This window comes from Empidonax traillii, unplaced genomic scaffold (assembly GCF_003031625.1).
Source record: "Empidonax traillii isolate 1590-97213 ecotype Southwest subspecies unplaced genomic scaffold, ASM303162v1 scaffold284:size1552100, whole genome shotgun sequence".
In the NCBI taxonomy this organism is placed as follows: Eukaryota; Metazoa; Chordata; class Aves; order Passeriformes; family Tyrannidae; genus Empidonax; species Empidonax traillii.
The window spans coordinates 539,817-557,732 of NW_020955477.1; the positions used below are offsets into that span (position 1 = coordinate 539,817).

Below are 17,916 nucleotides of genomic sequence, written 5' to 3' on the forward strand. Positions count from 1 at the left end.
AAGCTGTGAGGTTAGACATTTGTGTTTCTTCCCATTGCTATCAAACCTATACCAGGGAAACCTTTTAGGTTAATTTTAGCTCCAGCTTCACTCCCACCGTTGGAATGTCTGATCTATTTAGACTGAAGGTGTGTGGGGCAGGGACTGCTCCGGATCTGTTGCTATTCCCAGCTTTGAAGTACTTCCTCACCAATCTGGAGAAGCTGTTTCTCTTCACTGAGTACCACATCTCTCTCTTCCCTTCTCTCTCTTTTCCTCTCACTCGGTGCTTTTAGCAACCCTTAGATCAAAACTCCTCTGCTGCCACCTCTGCGTCTGTCCCTGGGTGGAGTTTGGCAAGGACTCGTTCAAGATGTTTTTCATTTTTGAGGCATAAAGTTAGTTTGTGGTTGGAAGAAATACCATGTACAAGAATAGTCTTTCATCTTTTATGGATTATGCTGAGGGCAGTGATGTCTTCCATGGCTTGCCAAGGTGCTCTGAGGAGGATCTCAGTGTTACCAAGAAGGATACTTGACTGTATGTGCTCCTCTCTGAGGGGGACCACAGCCCTTCTGGATGACCAGAGCCCATCAGACAAGTCTGGATTTTGGATCTGTGCTATTCCTTGGTGCAATGAACTGTCCCCTGTGCTGTCATTGCTTCCCCATGCACCTTCTCTTTCATCTCTGGCTGTTGTTCTTAGATATCGCTAGCTTGGAAAATTCAATGATCGGTTCAATAACAAGTGTTCAAGCTGCACTAGTGCTTGAAATCTTTGTGGGGTGTGATCCATTCCCAGTGGATTGGGTATGCTACCTGGAATTCAGCCAGTGAGAGCCCCAGGACTGATCTCCTGGAGGAAAGGGAACATGCAGGAAGCTGAGCAATTAGATCAGTCCCTGAGATTTTAATTTATATACGTTTTCCAGCGCTTTCATTTAATTTCCTTGGATGGCTAGGTTTAATTAAAAAAAACAAAACCAAGCAAACCAGAAAACATCCAAACCCCAAACAACTAATTCCAAATCAGCAATGCCAGGAAGATACATGGTGTGGATTCTTTCTTGCCAGGCATTCCCTGAGAAGCCGGGGAAGTCGGACTGGCCTGGCGAGCAGCCGAACTCTGCCGCCGCTGACACCTCTCCAGCGGGAGCGGTGTGTGGGCAGACAGGTGGTTTCATCACGGGGAGGAGGAGGAGGCATGCATCACCTTTTGTTTAAGCAGAAGCATCTTTTTGGAATGCTGTCCATTTTATCGGTGAGGGCAGGAGCAGGGAGCATCCAGGAGAGGCCGGCTGTTGTAATTCCCACAAGTGGAGGCAGGCTGCTGCGCCCGCCCGCTGCCGCCAGAGGAAGAACCTGTTCCATTTGCTGGGAGCTATCGCTGGGAGGACGAGAGCCACGCTCACTGGGACTGCAGCAGCCACCAGTGCATGGAGTAGCTGCTCCAGAGCTATGCTGTGGGGAAGGGGCAGAGGCTTGGATATTGGACACTGGCTGCCCCTTTGGGTTAGAGCCTCCACTTTCGCCTCCTAAGCCGGGGAGGAAGAATACGCAGCCGCTCGCTCGTGGTTGGCCCAGCCCAGGATGGCCGCGCTCTCTCAGCACCTGAGGATCCTGCTCTGGAAGAACTGGCTGAGTGTCAAGAGGCAGCCGGTGAGTGTGGGAACAGAGGAGCGGGAAGCTGGGAATGGTGGGAGCTGATGAGCAAGGGGGACACTGCAGGAGAGGAGGGTCACGGTGATAGAGGCACAGGGAAGGAGGGGAATGGCATGGAAGTGAAGGTGGGCCTTTTTAAGCCAAAGTAATTGGGTCTTGCATTGGAGCTCGTACATGAGGGCTCAGGAGTCCAGATGGAGTACCGTGGATGCCACTCTTGCTCCCTCTGTGCAAACAAAACCATGCACAAACTCACAGGCAGGCCTGAGTTCAGCTGCAGTTCTGTACCTGCTCCCCTGGAGCAGACCCCATGGTTGGTGTACAGCCTCCAAGATGTCCCTGGGATTTGGGGGTCGTGGGGGCTGCCCTTACACAGACCCATTTGTAAAGGATGGACAAAGAAAAAAGTAGCTCTGAGAGATGCGGGTAGGACAGATTTCCAGTGCAGTCCAGTGTGCTGCAAATCAAACACCCCAGTGGTCTTTCTTCCCAAAAGACAAACCGTTGGCACCAATGTCCAGAGAGCAATCTGACCTGCAGCAGCATCGGGGAGGTGAATGTTCCTTTGGGTGGCCTTGTGTGGCCAGGCAAAGGCTGCCCAGTAGTTTTGTCCCAGTCTGGTCTCGGTGCAGCTGCACAGTAACTACAGCACCCTGAGGTTCTGGGCCTTGTACCACAGCCTGTCCTCTTGCTAGTAATTCAAACAGGGTGGGTTTTAAACTTGCCTTGGTGGAATGGAAGCCTTGGCAGGTGCAGAAAATGCTGACAGAAGAGAAGTGGCCGTGGAGGGTGTGATATGAGGATGGAGTGAAAGGCCCAGTATCACCATGTGCTTCTGCAAGGTCAGTTCTTGCCCACCATGTTCTCCCTCTCAGTTTTGGAGCCTGATTTGGAGAGGTGCTGAGTTCCTCTGACTCCTGTGGGTGTGCTGCATTCCTGAGTATTCTTTGCTGCTGGAAAATACACCTTTTCTGAGATGCAGAAGAATCCCAATAAATTACTTCTAATTTCTCAAGAGAAATTGTAACAGCCTCATTTAAAGCAGAAGGTCTGGGTCTCTTTGAGCTCTTGTGTACTCAGAGTAAATGCCAACTTAAGCCTTACCTGTGCTTTGACCAGTCTCACTTGCTATAATTCTGGTTTCCTGTGGAGCTGAAATATCAACTCTATAGAATAGAAATGTCAATTAAAATAAAAATCTGGCCACTACAGACTATTTTATGGCAGCCATTCCCTGCAACTCTCCTTCATTTCCCTCGCTTGTTCCAAATTAGGGAGCTTGCTCAGACTGCAGATGGTGTGAGGAGGTAAAGCCAGATCTCTGCTCCCAAGCCCATCCTGGTTTCTGTCCTCCTCCTTGCGTGTTTTCTACCTGTGTAATCCGCCTTCCCTTACTGACCAGGCTGTTGCAGAGCTTTTTTTGGGAGGTAGGAGGGGAGGGAGGGAAGGGTTCTGTTGTGCTTCTCAATTTCTGATAAGGAGTGAAGGTGGTTCCTGCTGCTGAGGTGGTGTTGGCTGCCCTCTCCGGGAATGCCTGGAATGCCATGGGCTGGTGTGACACCAGGCAGCCCCATCCCAGCCCTGCAGACTCCAGTGCTCTCCTGCTCTCTTCATCAGCCTCTCCAGGGCTGGCAAACATGTTTTACTTCTACCTTTTGCTCCATGCTGTATTTCTATGTGCCTGCACCCAGAGATACTGATCTAAGGTCTGAGCGATTAAATCAACTTTTAGCAGTGAAATAATCCACCAGCCAAGGGATTATGCAGTGACATCACAGTTCTTAATGTCACAAGAGCCAAACTGAGGTTGTTTATGGTTCCATTCGAGCCAACATGTTCCACCTGCAAGCTGTTTGGCCAGGGTGGTTGTCTTTCGCTGGAAATGCCTGGGACAGTGGGAATGCTGTGATGTTGCAACTGGTGTGCCCAGCTACTATTAAATCCAATTAAATCAAAGGCCAGAGATACTGAGGGAAGAGCTGTGTGGAAAGTGGGGAGTAGAAGCACCATTATAGCTCAAAATGGGGAGGTACCACAGTTTCCCTGAGCAGAAACTATCAGTATTCACTCATTGTCCCAAGAATGTGACAGATGTCTGGCCCTTCCTTCAGGCAGCTTCTGACTAATATCAGTTTCTGTGCTGTTACCCCATAATTTTCCTTTAGCCTGTGTGGTTCTAAACGAGGAGGCTGCGTTAATGATACTGTTTGCACAGGAATTAATCACAGTTAAGCTGCGTGTTTGGGGACTGATTATAGGGAAAGCATCTGATAGAAAAAAATTATAAAAAGATGGTAGTTTCAGTGATGGATCCTGTTACAAGTTGGCAGGGTGTATATAAAAGGCAGGAACTGTCTGTAAAAGCTAAAATACTGCTGAATGCTGGAATTATAGGAGTGCCCTCTGTGAAGGGATGTGTGGGGAGGGGCCTTGTGATTTGATGTCTGTCACTTGCCTATTTTGGGGCATGAATTTGCTCCTGCTTTCAAGCCTGTGTCACCTCATCAGGGCTGATAGGGATGGAGATGCTGTAAAAACAACCATCTTCAAGCTGAATTGCTCTCCAGGATTTGTTTGTCTGTCTGTTTGGTTTTATGTTCCAGTAAGTGTTACAGGAAATGAAAACATGGTTATGGGCTTGGAATTACTTTGGAAAAACAGTTGTGGGTAATGTGTGCTGATCTGAAAAAAAAGAAAAGAAAAAAAAAGAGTAGCACAACGATGAAAAATAGGATTATTTTGAAGAAAGACATCTTTGCAGTTACAAAAATTGGCATGAAGATGGCACAGCAATTTTGCAGCACAGAGTAGCTTGAGCTTAGCTACTGATGGATGGAAAGCTCTAATGTAGTAAGCATGGGAGCAAGGTAGCCAGCTAGTGCAGAAGCTGTTGATTATTTGGATAAGTTCATTTTCCTGGCTCACTAAACTCCGAGGCTTGCAGTTATAAGATTTTGGGCCCCCTACCTCCATTGGTTTACAGTAGATGATTACTAGACTGTATTTTCTTAATCCTTATCCATTGAAACAGTCAAGCCTCACGTTAAACACAAGAGTTCTATAGATGTTCATGTGTTTTTCAACATATTAAGCCAATTCTACATAATTTCTCCTCCATCCTATGTTAGATATATGGAATACATTCTTCCCTGAGAGGGTGGGGAGGCCCTGGCAAAGGTTGCCCAGAGAAGCTGTGGCTGCCCCATCCCTGCAAGTGTCCAAGGCCAGGTTGGACAGTGCTTGGAGCAACCTGGTCTAGTGGAAGGTGTCCCTGCCCATGGCAGGGGGTGGAATGAGCTGAGCTTTAAGGTCCCTTCCAGCCCAAACCATGCCATGATTCATCTCAGCTCATCTCTGTGGGCTGCTACAGTCTGGAGATGGAAAGGCGCCAGGGATTTGCGTTGCTGGGGTCAGAAGCTCACATGAGGGATCTTGGTGATTGGTGTTCAGATGTGACTTCTGTGGCTGACTGCTTGCACAGCTCCATAAACCCTTTCCTTCACCCTGCTTGGGCTCCACATCTTGTCAGTGCTCAAGTCCTTTCAATAGCTCAACCATGAGGCTCAACTATTTGTGAAGAACACTGCAATTTTCTGGGAAGAAACGTTGTAGACTTGTCAAACACTCAAATTCTGGGGTGTAACTAAATCAAAGTCCTATTTACCCATTATTTGAGCAGCGTCTTTCACTGAAAGTGAAACCAAACTTTCACACCTCAGGTCTTTTATCTCTCCATTGGTGTGTCCGAAAGCTCTGTGTTTCCCAGCGTGCCTTTACTATTCCATGGCAGTGTCTCCAAGCTGGATAAACACTGTCCCCCATAATTATCAGCCAAACTGAAAGACAGGAAGCCTCGTGTTGTTTTCAGCCTTGTTATTTGCTCTCAAAATCTGAGGTAGTTTTTCTTCCTGCATAGATAATGCTTGGGCTTTAATTGTATGCATACTGAGACAGGTGTGATTTACAATGCACCTATAACTCATTTAGGGCACTACTTGTACATTCCAGACAGGCTCTGGGACACATCAGCACGACAAACGTAACCCATATATTTTCATTGCTGTTTTATAGGTATGGTCGTTTGTTTTAATTTCCTGGCCCGTGGTTGTTTTCATAATCTTGGCCATTATCCGTCTCAAATTCCCTCCAGAACCACAGCAAAACTGTAAGTAACTGGTTTGTTTTTCTGTCTGTGGGGTTTAGTTCTCATTTCAGTGACTGATGGGTTCATTTGATGTGTTTTGTTACTTTTACAAATTTGGTTCCTTTTAGTTTCCAGTGGAGATTTCCTGGGATGCAGAATGCTGTAAATAAAATGTGTGTGTTTCCTCTGAGGTTGTTTCTGCTCATGTTTGTTTTTTTTTTTTTCAAATTAGCTTTATAATTAGAAAACAACTCCAAAGAACTGTCTCATGGAGATTTACTCAGATACCACTGTTGTAGACAGCAATATAAACTTAGAGGAGAAATTGAGGGAGAAGAGGGCACTAAACTGAGGGAGGGCAGAGGCTTCAAGTGTGATTATGGAGGTGGGGTAACAAACCTGAGAGGGGTCAACATGAAAGGGTTTACTTTGTGTGTGCTCCAGGCAAAATGTGCGTATTTAAGCATCTTGCTGCAAAGCTCAGCTGAAGAGTGGTAGCTGGTGGTGTCTGTGAGCCTTCTCTGATAAAAAGAGCAGCTCTTTGGGTGGGTGAGGAGTTGTTTGGGGTCAACTTCTCTTGTGCCAGAGAACTTGCAGCCTAATCTGGCTGCAGGTTTGTGTCCCTCCTTTTGTAGACAGCGATGGAGAGCCAGGCAAGCGACTTTCTGAAGGTATCATAGGAATTCTTTAATGGAGAAGGACATTCTTGATGCGTTAAGTGTCATTTTTTTTAACCCCAAGCCCATCTGCTGTCAGCAAAAGACTCTTTAGACCTGTTACATATTTCAGGTTCTCCCAAATTCCCTTGAACCAGTTGGAGAGGGCAAGATGGGACACGCTGTGCTTTGTGAAAATCCCAGCTGTTGCCAAGTGTGGAGATGGCAGTCCTCCCACACTGCTCCAAGTTGTACTTCCTGTCCCTCATAAATCTGATAAGAAGGATGTCAAGAGAGCCAGCTGGATGGGGAAATATTTATTCTTTTATTTGAAGTGGTTATTAGTTTGAATGTCTGCTTATTTGGAGTATTTTTGCTCTGCGTGGTCACATCTCTGCATTAATGGATTAGCAGGAATAATCTCAGCAATAGCAAATAGCTCCATCAGTTGTGCTTTGCAGGGAAGGGAATGACTAGGCAGTATCTTTGGATTAGTTCCCTTTTCCTCTGTAGATTAATTTTATTTTGGTACAAGCCTCACTAAGTTTGTGAGTAGGTGTCTGTCTCTCTTAGAAGTGGGTGATAGGAACCCTCTCTTGCAAGAGAGGTTTTATGCTGGAAAATAATGGTTTTGGTGTATTCTTGTGATCCAGATGTTCAGAGATCATCTAAGAATCCCGAGGGGATAGAGGAAAATGTTACCAGAACATCAAACAGCCAGTTTCCACTGCTTTTCTAGTTAAATAAGAATAGTTGCTTGACAATTACTCTCTCTTCTTTTTGTCAGCTGGAAAAAAATGTATCAACTTTTTGCTTGAAAGGCAAAAGATAAATCACTTGGGAACTTCCTTTTCTGATAGAAAAGAAAGGCAGGCGGGGGTGGACACATCGAGGAAAACTAATACAGGAGAGGGGTTTGTTCGTTTTCAACAGTAATAAAACCCACCTTCTGCTGAGTTCTAGTGCCTGCTTGAAGACAGAATCGTTAAGTAGTGGCAAAAACTGTTTCTAGTTCTGCTGTCAAGGGATTATCGCAGGTAGACAAAAGCCAGGAAGCACAGAATCAACGGCACAGAAGGTGGAATAAGGTACCCAGATGCTGAGGTTTGGAGCCTTAGAGATAATCCCCTGGGAAATCTCAGTCTGTAACCTTATCTCAGGTATTCTCACAGAAATATCATGAAATCTATTATTTTTTTTTTCAATTAAAACAGCTCAAATTCGAGACAATGAGTTATCCTGAAGGACATCTAATACACATTCAATAGATGGAGGTAGAGAAATTACCTGGCAAATATCAGTAAGAATGAACAAGTGGCAAGAGCTTCCTGCTTGTGTTGAATTAGAATGTGTTGCACCTACTGCCATGGGAGCTTGTGCCAGGCTGAGCTTCAGAGGGAAAGGACATACCAAATAAATGTCTCTAGGGAACAGGATGCTCATGGGCTAACTAAGAACTGAGGAAAACAAGGAGCTGAAAGCTATCCAATATATCATTTTCTTCTCAACTAAAGCATCTTCTATCTAGGAGGTAAAAAAAACAAACAAACAAACCACTAACCAAAAAACAACTCTCTTCTTTATTCTGGGCATCTGTTTGATGATGTGTTTCCAGGTCAGCAGAGATTGTTGTCAGGAGAAATGAAAAAGATATTTCACTCTCTGTGCATACCCAGCTCCTGTGATGTTCTGAGAGTCTAACCAAACAAAATCCCCATCCAACTTACTATACACATCACAGCTGTGGCTTTTGACCTTTTCATTTCAGCCTCTGTCTTTGCTAGGAGGTGTTGGAATGTGTTTTGTGGCGTAGGTGTGGGATAGGAAGGACTGTATTGGAAGCCTGCAGGTGAAAGCCAGTAAACTCTGATGGTATTGTCCAGACTTTAGTGCCTGTATCACTTGTTTTCTAGAGCAGGGAGAAGTTCCTTTCCATCTACAGGTTTTTTGCAAGGTATGGGAATTGTGTGCGAGATACAATCTGTCCCTCGGGGCTCAACCCACTCAGTCTGCACAGGAGCCCAATTACACTCCTGCTTTAACGAGCCTGTCACACCCGTCACACCCTCCCCGCCCGCTTTCTTCCTTTTCTGCTGGCCTGCTCTCCCCTCCTGTCAGTTCAACCTCATCAGTATTCCTCGTGGAAGTTCTCCTGGGTGTGGTTAGTCCAATATTCACTCAGAAACCCTGCACTTCCACGGGGAAGGTGAGGGAGAAACCTTGCTCTCCCGTGCTGCGAAAGCCGTGCCTCGTTCACGGGTATTTTTCCTTTTTCGTGGAAAGGAGCTGTGCTCTTGGGTCTGGTCTGAAATCCACCAAATTCTGCCAGGGAATTCATTGCCAAACTCTTCTCAGTGAGGCACATCTTGCCCTTCACCTCTGCCCAGAGTTTCCACCCAGGTTTCCCAAGCTCCGTGGAGGTGCCTGCAGGGTGGATTGCAGTCACTCGGGTATTTGTCATAGACTCAGGGGCAGAGTCCTCCACGAGGCTGCTCTTTGCAGCCAGTGTTATGGGGAGTATGATGATAATTGGTGAGTAGTCTGTTGGCCAGTGCCAGCAGAGCTGTTGGTCTAGTTTAGAGACAGAGCTGTGTGGCACAACACTACATAGGAGCAGATACTCATACTCTGCTCTCATTCCTGGCTCCAGAACTCCAGAAGGACGGCCCGAGATAGGAGAGTCTTTGGGCTACATCCCGTTCAGTTTTATTGTGGTCAGTAGGTAGGATTTGAACGGAGCCAGAATTGCCTGGAAAAATCCATATGAGCCACTGAGCAGTGATCTGAGATGCCTTGGGAGGGAGGCCGTGGTTTGCATGGGCAGACACACCTTCCCCGGGACTTCTGTGCTGAACGCTGTTACCAGGTTAGAGTTAAGCGAGGCGTGACTTACCCTGGTCAGGGCGGTGTCAGAAAAAGCAGGAGGATGCTCTGTGTTTCTTAAAGGGGTACATGCAGGGTTTCCCCTCTCCCATACGACTGAGAAAGCAGGCAGGGCAGCTGCGTGTGATGGGCCTGTTCTGGCGAGCACAGGGCAGGCAGTGCCTGTCACCCCCGTCCTTGTCACCCCCGTGTGTCTCTGCCCCTCTGGCTGTTGCAGCAATGTGCTGGTAGATGAGTTCAGGGGGCTCCTGCCATGTGAGTAAATAAGGACTTAAACCACTTCTAGTTCTCACAGTTCCCTGCCTCAATCCCAGTCAAATGCAGAAGCCCTTGCACTAATTTTGTTCCATGGTTAACAGAGAAAGACCCTGAGCTGGGTTAGTTCTCAGTGTGAGTGATCATTGTGGCTGCCAGGACATGTATGAGGGCAGGTGACATGGAGCAAGGTGGGCCACAGCACTGCCCTTCCTCTGAGATCCCACCCTGGAGCTGAGAAAGCTCGGAAAATATGCTGCACTTTATAAAGGAATTTGCCTCCTAGTTGGAGGGACCCACACTCATCTCTTTTCCCAGTAGGGTGGAAAAATTAATAGGTTCCCATGCTAATTACAGGGAGTTGGGATAGTGGCTTAGCTGCTGGGGCCACTCCATTCATTTGGACGAGTCATGGGTGTTTATGCAAGGCATAACCCACCCCAAGAGTTCAACCTGCTCTGTGCACAGACAAGCACAAGCACACACCAGACTTCTACCTCTCCTTCACCAGTTGCCTGGGCTAGAGCAGCCCCACTCCCTGTTTTTCATTGCATTGCTTCATGTTCCTCCCCTGCTTTTCTGTCACTTTTCTCCCCTGTTCTAGACACCCACACATCAGGTTTTTCTCTGTGCTCATCTGCAGTGATCATCAAAACAGTCCCATCAGGTCTCCTTACGTACACAAGCAGTGCCCAACCATAGAATTCCCTGCCTTTTATCCAAGTCTCTACTCAGCTTGGAGATCCACCACCTGAGCAGACACTGTGGTGTTTATAATACCTCTCTTTCCATGAATCTCCACACCTCCAGTTCTTTCCACAGACTCTTTGCCTTGTGGGATGTTCAGAGTTGGAGTTAGGAACTCCGGAGTTACCACTGTGTTTTTTCCTTCCCTGCTGAATTACAGCAGGACCTTGGGGCAGTCACTTAATTCTAATGGGCTTCCTGAAGCATCTCGATCGAGATCCTGGGCTCAGAAGTATTTTTGCAGAGGTGCTGAGCAGTTTGGCTAGAACTGAAGTCGGCAGTTGTTGATGTCTGTGTTTCTGGAAAGGAGGTCATTTGTTTCCAGAATCTAAACCTGGACTCTGGAGGCACTCAGCATTGGAAGATGTTGTTTGGGTAAACACAGCTTTTGTGCAGGGTGTTTCTTCAAGGGTCTAGATATAGATTTAAGCTTTTAGGTTCCAGCTTCTTGCTGGGAAATGTTCTGACTCTCTTTCTTCTCAGGTTCTGTTTTTGCAGTGCCCTGCTGCTCATACAGACAAGAGCAAGTTGGCTGTGTTACAACGCCAGGTTAGCCTTGTCTGCATTAAGTATTGCTTAAAAAAAGCCCTGTAGGAAAAGGGCTTGTGTACAGCTCCTGCTCTCTCCTGCTGTGCTTGTGCTCCAGGCAGTGGAGCATCCTTCCACACCCTCCAATGTCCCTCCTCCTCAGCTCTGCCCCTCGGTGCAGACATCAGCTCTGGCATTTCCCCACATTGACCTGAATTTGCAATACCTCTTGGAAGGTTCTACTTCCCTCCTTTGTTCTTCACCTTTGGTTCAAGGGTGCCTTCTCCTCCCTTTACACCTGCTGCTTCTTCCTCTCCTTTGTGATTTTTATTCTCTCCGGTCTTTGTGATCTCCCTCATCAGTACATGAACCAAATGCAATCGGATCCAAGGGCTGATTTTTAATATCTTAAATAAGGGGGTGGAAGTTGAAGGTCTGTGGGCGAGCAAAACTAGCTTGCCTAGTCTTAATAAGCATGGAAGGAGATGCTGTCTGCTCTGGGCCGGTCCTATTTGCAGAGCCTCAAGTGCTTGAGGGCAGAATTAGGCAATGGAATGAAGAGCTTCCTCTGTTGAGGCCACCAAAGGAGGAAGGAATCTCGCTGTGAGTTTGCTGCTTTGATCACACTGTCCTAGGCAGACAGCTGAGGACGTGGTGTTACCGAGACATTCGAGACAACAGGGGTGCTGTGGCTGTAAAGATGAAAAATGCAACGTTGTGACTCTCAGCCAGCCATACTGGGTGTCTGGAGGGGTTCAGTGCAGTTATCTGGGGTCCTGCTGTGCTTTCATGTCAAAAAACAGGAGCTGGGGAAGCGGGTTGTAGTGAATTGGAGTGAATGCCTGTTCTGCATTGTCTCAAGTGAAAGGATGAGAGGAAACGGCTTCAAGTTGTGCCAGGGGAGGTTCACGTTAGATATTAGAATAAAACTGTTCACTGAAAGAGTGGTCAGCCTTTGGAATAAGTTGCCTAGGGAGTTGGTGGAGTCACTGTCACTCTGAAAGGTAAATATTGAGGCTGCTGAGTGTCTTGCAATGTGGGGATGAGCCCAGGGAATCTCTTCTTTCGGTGCTGCTCAACAGCTGAATTGTGGAGGTAAAAAGCATTTCTTCTGGATGGCCAAAAATAGGGCTTGTTCCTGAAAGGAATCATCCAGAATGGCTTTAAAAAAGGGGTCTTTGATATGGAAGGGAACAGTATAGGGACAGTGCCATGGGGAGTGCAATCCCAAACCATTAGCTCTGATCCAGCACAGCTCTAAAACACGTGTTTAATATGCTGTGTGAGTAATCCCATTAAAATCAGCAGTGCTGATCACTGCTGTGCTGTGTTTGGACACACTGAAGAGGTTTGGTCTGTACTGCCAGGAACTGTGACACTTGCTGTCCTCACCCCAGTTTTTACAAGTGTGGGACTGCTGTGGGCACTGACCTTGGAGATGTGAAAAATGTAAAGTCTCAGCTGGTGTTTGTGCCCTGGTGTTGCCCCCACTGAAGTCCTCATTGCCAGGTAACTAGGAACATGCATGTCCCTTTTTCCAGCTTCAAGGTCAGATGTGAGTTTGAGTGCATGCATGTCACAACAAAAAGCCATGGCAATTAAATAGTCTCTTTTAATAGGTCAGGGATAGGCCAGCTGGCTGTTTGGAGCATTCTCTATGTGTGTAAAAAAATATCCTGCTTCAGAATTAATCTTATTCCGTAGATCTGATGGTTTAGTTTAGTTTTTGGAGAGAGATCAAAAATCCTAGCATTATCATAAAGCTTTTCCAAAAAAATAGGCACTTAATGCTGAATAGATGTGAACAAAGCTGGAAATGGACAGTTATATGTGGCTGAAGAGAAACAGTATCATCATGTCATGAAAGAAGAAAGTCTGTCTTTTTGATTGATTAAAAAGACGTAGGAATAGAGTTTGAAGTAATGCTGTGTGACAGCGGGAAAGACTAGAAAGGAAGGGAGAAGGTTGTGCGTACACAAATATAGTTTAAACATTAGAAATGTCCCCATAGCAGGAAATATTTCCATCAGATGTTTTTGGGATTTGTTAGATAAATAGGGATCACAGCTGATAAACAGTCAGTTTGGTTTTTTTTTGCTGTTCTGGGTTAGACCCCCCCCTGCTCAGGGGTGGTAGAGAGAGTGTGTAGGAACACACAGCACAGTGTGTTCCCCCCACTGCAAAAATGCTGAAAGGTTTAAGGTTTCTTCAGCCAGGAGCTGAAGGGGTTGAATCCAAGTGATCGTGTTGAGTAGCTGCTGACAAATCTGTTGTTGTGAATTTGTCTAATTCTGTTTAAAAGAACATCTGCCTTTCTCCTCTTACCCTGTGGCAGTGAGTTCTGTAACATTTTGCTGTTTGTCATAAAAGGTATTTTCAGTCCCTTTTGCCTGATACCTCATGGTCTCAGTGTGCTCCTCTGTCCCTGTGTTGTGAGGGATGATTGTTCACTCCCCCTTTTCATCACTGATCATGACTTTATTTCTTTATCAAACCCCTTTGTGGCCTTCTTTTTCTTAGCTGAAAAGTCCCAGTTGCTACATCTCCTGCTATGATTTGGCAACGATTGAATTAATTTTCAATTAAACACAATACTTTCTAATGAAGCCATTTGCTCATTAATGCCTCTAATTTCGAGTTGAGATTTGTATGGATTTTTTATGAACTATGGAAGGAATATGAAAGGACTCCAAGCATAAGTGCAGTGTCAGAGTATGTGAATTCTGAAGCCAGGGGAGTTTTTTTCATGCCCAAGGAGTGGTGGTGACACAACACTAAACTATGGGTGGATGGAGAACAGAAAACCTCAGCTGGGGGCTGCGTGTTCGTGGTGCTGAGCCTGCAATCCACTGAAATGCCCAGCTCCTGGTTGGATCAGCAAATGCTTGGGCTCAGCTGATGCGAATTCCTGAAACCTCAGCGCGCTGAGAGCAGCAAAATCAATGTGGCAACGTGAAACATGGTCCATTTAGATTTAAACATTTTGGTCCATTTCAATTAATCTCAGAGATCGGAGTGCAATAGTCATTTCCATCCTTCTTGTATGGCATTTATTGCTACCCTGACATTTTTCATTGTTGTTGTACCAAGCACCTTTACCTGGAGAAAACAAAATTGCTCGTGTTGAAGGGAAGTGTGTGCTGGAATTTACAGCATTCAGGAAGGGAGGAGAAATTAATTTGCTTCGTTTTGCTCTGAATGAGGAGCAAATGGGGAAATGCCAGGATTCCCAGGGGCATGCATATATTTAGGGTTTCTTCTGTTTATTGTTACTGCTCTGCATGCCTTATTTATTTCCAGCCCTTGGAGATGCTACTGAACAGGGAGAACCAGCCAGCCCATGCAGCCCTGAGCCCTTGGCCTTGTCTGCCCTGTGGGATGCCTGTCTTGGCTTCAAGTTTTGGGGACCTTCTTTCTGTGGGGATAGAAAATCAAAGTTCTCAGTCAGAGGGGACAGCAGAAGGCTCTATGCTTGAGATTCTGCTGCTGGCACACCCAGAAGTCAGTCTTCACTGACAGGATACAGATCTGGACTTGGGTTTCGGTTGCAGACAAGTGGATTTGACCGCAAATGTGACCTCTCAGCTCAGACGTGGGGCTGCAGTGGGTGCAGTGATCTCTCCCTCCTGACTCATAGGCAGTGCAGTGGAACCCTCCAAATTGTAGTTTTAGGAAATTAATAGGTTTAAAACTAAGGGCATTGGGGAGAGAGAAAAACTGCCACTAGTCATCCAAAGACTGTCCTTTAAAACGTGCAGAGCATTTACAACTTTCCTTCCGTAACATCCCACAGCCAGCACTTACGTTGAGTCCTGATGTCACTGTCACCAAGGCAGGGACAGGTTGTTAGGTACATCAGTCTCCTGGAGCACTGGAGAGAGTCAGGAGCCATCTCCCCACCCTGGAATTGGTTACAGGTGGTTATAGGGCCAACAGTGAACTTGGATATGTGGGCAGGACAGCCCGTGTGGCTCCCTGGAGTCACATCATCTCACCACGAGCAAGGGGGAACGGAGAGTGGGAGGATGGAGCAGGGAGCTCATTACTCTCTTGACTCATCTAATCAGTAGCTTCTTTCCTTTGCAGGATGAGAGGGAGTTACAGGAAAGAGCTCTGAGGCTATGCCATGTTTGTCTGGGGCTTGGGCTCCCAAATCAGCCACGTTTGCTGCCACGGTGCCTTCCGCTCTTGTCCTGCTCTGATCTCAGGCACATGGGCCAGAGGAGGCACAGGCGGAAGCTGAACTTCCCATGGCTGTGCTTCTCAGCTTGTGTTAAACTAAGCTGTTGGGCTCTGTAGCCCCTGACAGGTGTGATCTTCAAGGCAGTGTGAACAGAGGGGCTTGGTGGTTCCGGTGGTGGTGAGGTTGACAGCTCGTTATCTGGGAGTGACAGACCTGTCACACCAGCCTGGCCACCCCATTCCTGCCTCGAGCAGTGCATAAAGAAGGCAGTGTGCATGGTGTGGGTCCTTCAGCAGTGGCTGCCCTGTGAGGAAGGAAGGATGAGATCCATCTCCCAGTGGTTGGATACTCAGTGCTGAGAACCAGAACAGGTCTGGCTTACACCAAGTGGGAATCTGGCCCAGGCATTTCAGATTTTTCTGTGAAAAACTTCCTTAATTCTCTAACTGCTGTCTGAGCCCAGAGGACTCTTCCAGAAGAGTTCTCTGGCATTGCCACTGCCTTTGTGCCAAGAACATGGTGGGGTTACCCTGGTTCATGCCTGCAGTGACTCAGGGCTGGATCAGGCCCCATGCCTGGATCCAGCTGCCAGCAAACTGCTCAGCATCTGCTGCAGCTTGGCAGAGCCTCACTGGGTACCTCAATTGCAGGGGCCAACGATGTCTTCACAGGTGTTGTGCCACCACCACAGGCAGCAGCTCTTCCAAACTTCAGGCCACGAATTCCTGTCTCTTTATATTCCAGGCTGCTGTTTCAAAAGACAAGAAAGAGCTGATATCATCACTGTGTTCTGACACTGAACACCTCGCTTGTGATAGAGCAGCTGATTGTTTAATTGTCCCCTTAGCTCAAAGTGTGCCACCTTTGAATCCAGTTTTAGCATTTGTCATTGCTGCTTGTACCTCAAGGAAGTGTCTTCCTCTGCTCTGGATTCATCGGGGTCTCTTGCACAATCATGCCTGTGAACAGCTCGCACGGCTCTGGAGAAGACCAAGCTCCCAATCCCATCCTGCTGTTCCCCAGGAGTTCCACAGCTTCAGCTGCTCCAGGTCTGCTAGGAGACGTCAGCTTAGTTCTGGCCCTGCTTTTTAGTGGGGCATATGAAGGGTGCAGCTGCTTCCCTCCAGCTCCCACTGGTCTCACATCATTGTGGGCACACTCTTCATCCTGAACCTTGTGGCTTCCCGGGTCTTTGAAGCTTCGTTTTGGTTGTGACACTGATAAAGTGAGGTCTGTGGTGTGCATTTTTGGACTGGTGTGCGAGTCGGTTCCCTGAGCATGGAAGGAGGGTGTGGGAGATCAGATGGAAGATGAGAGAAAACTGCCCGTGTGTGCAAAATGCCATTCTGCAGGATTGTAATTGGTGATCCCAAGGGCAAACATCACAGACACAGCAGGGATCTTCACACAGGGGTACTCCCAGATTAAAGTGTCCTACTCTAAAGTTTCCCTCATGGGCAGCAGATTAATTATGCTTTGAAACCTTTGGAGTGGTAGATGCTTGGTCCTGTGGCCCCAACACCAGAAGGTCTGCCTGTAGGGATAAGAGAGATCTTTTACTCTCCTTGGTGCTCTGTGATTACCTGAAGCTGGTTCAACCTGCTGTGCAGCTCCTGAGGATGGAGGGATGTAACTTCTGAGCTGGCTTTGAGGGGTGCAGTGAGTGCTGGGGAGCTTCCCAGACAGGTAGCCTTCTCCTCTGGCTGGGGATCCATGTCCTCTAATTTTCTAGGCCAGCTCTCTGCTGAGGTGTACAAGAAAATCCTAACCCCATCCAAGTGGGTGCTTTACCTCTCAGGCCTCAGCAGTCCTCTGTGCCAGTTGCTGTCTTGCCCAAAGCAGTGGGAACTCCTGTGCTAAACCTGTGCCTTTGCATTTTGACCCAAAAAATGCCATGCACACTCGTGGGCTGTGACCAGCTGTGCTGGGGGAAGCTCAAGGTAAGCCCATCAAGGAGACTGGCAGCCGTGGACTCCACCTAGCACTGCCATCCCTCTGGGAACAGCTGGGGTTTGCCCAGTGCTATAATGAATAAATGTAGTACATGTGCTATGTGTGTCCTTTTTGGAGGGGTGAGAGATAAAACCGTGCCTGGGTGAGAGTCACAGGTCATCTTTGAAGTCTAGAGAGCAGGGTAATCAATTACCACAGGCCTGCCTGCAGGCCTTCAGTAAATCTGGATGCTTTCCACGGCAGAAATAATAGCAGTGTCCTTTGCCAGGTAATTTTCCAAATGATTATTTTAAATAATAGGCTGCTGTGATCCAGCAAAAGAGTTTGGAGATTTATTAGGGCGTTTGTCACTGTGGGGGAAAACAGGCGGTGAACTCTGCGGGTTGGCAGCGAGCAGCACGGGGCAAGAGGTACAGCAAATACTCAAGTGTCTCATTGCTCAGGTCCACTCTGGGTTTGGAGAAACAGGAGGCAGGGACATACATCTCGTCCCTGAGCGCTGGCTGCCAGCATCCCAGCATCCCAGGCGGTGCAGATGGTGCTGGAGCTGCTCGGAGGCGGGAGGAGACACAGGGGGGTTCTGGTGATAGATTGCTCCTCTCCCTTCCCAGGGCAGGTCTGAGCAAAAGGCAAGGGAGGTTTGTTGGGCCTGGATCCATTGCCCCTTCCTGTGGTGAAAGCTGAGACAGAGCCTTGTTTTAACGACCTGGCTTGGAAATGAAGATCATGGCATTGCATAGAAGCTGTTCCGAGCAAGCCCTGGAGAACAGGCTCTTACAGTTGCTTCAGGTTACTCTGGCCATCTGCCTGCTTCTTTTTTACTTTAAAGGCAGAATTAGGATATCTTAAACCTAGGCTTTGGGGGATTTTTTGTCATTTCTTGCCTGTTTCTTGGATTTTGAAGTGGAGGGGGGAAATACTACAAT

General features: G+C 47.4%; 1 protein-coding gene across 1 annotated transcript in view; it reads left to right on the top strand.

Moving 5' to 3' along the window:
* The first annotated feature begins 1,569 nt into the window (after positions 1–1,569).
* Positions 1,570–17,916, top strand: part of ABCA12 (ATP binding cassette subfamily A member 12) — an 81,824-nt gene continuing 65,477 nt past the window's right edge. The window contains exons 1-2 of the mRNA XM_027890353.1: positions 1,570–1,638; positions 5,713–5,806. Coding sequence (XP_027746154.1) covers positions 1,570–1,638; positions 5,713–5,806 — 163 coding nt within the window. The remainder of the gene's footprint in view (positions 1,639–5,712; positions 5,807–17,916) is intronic.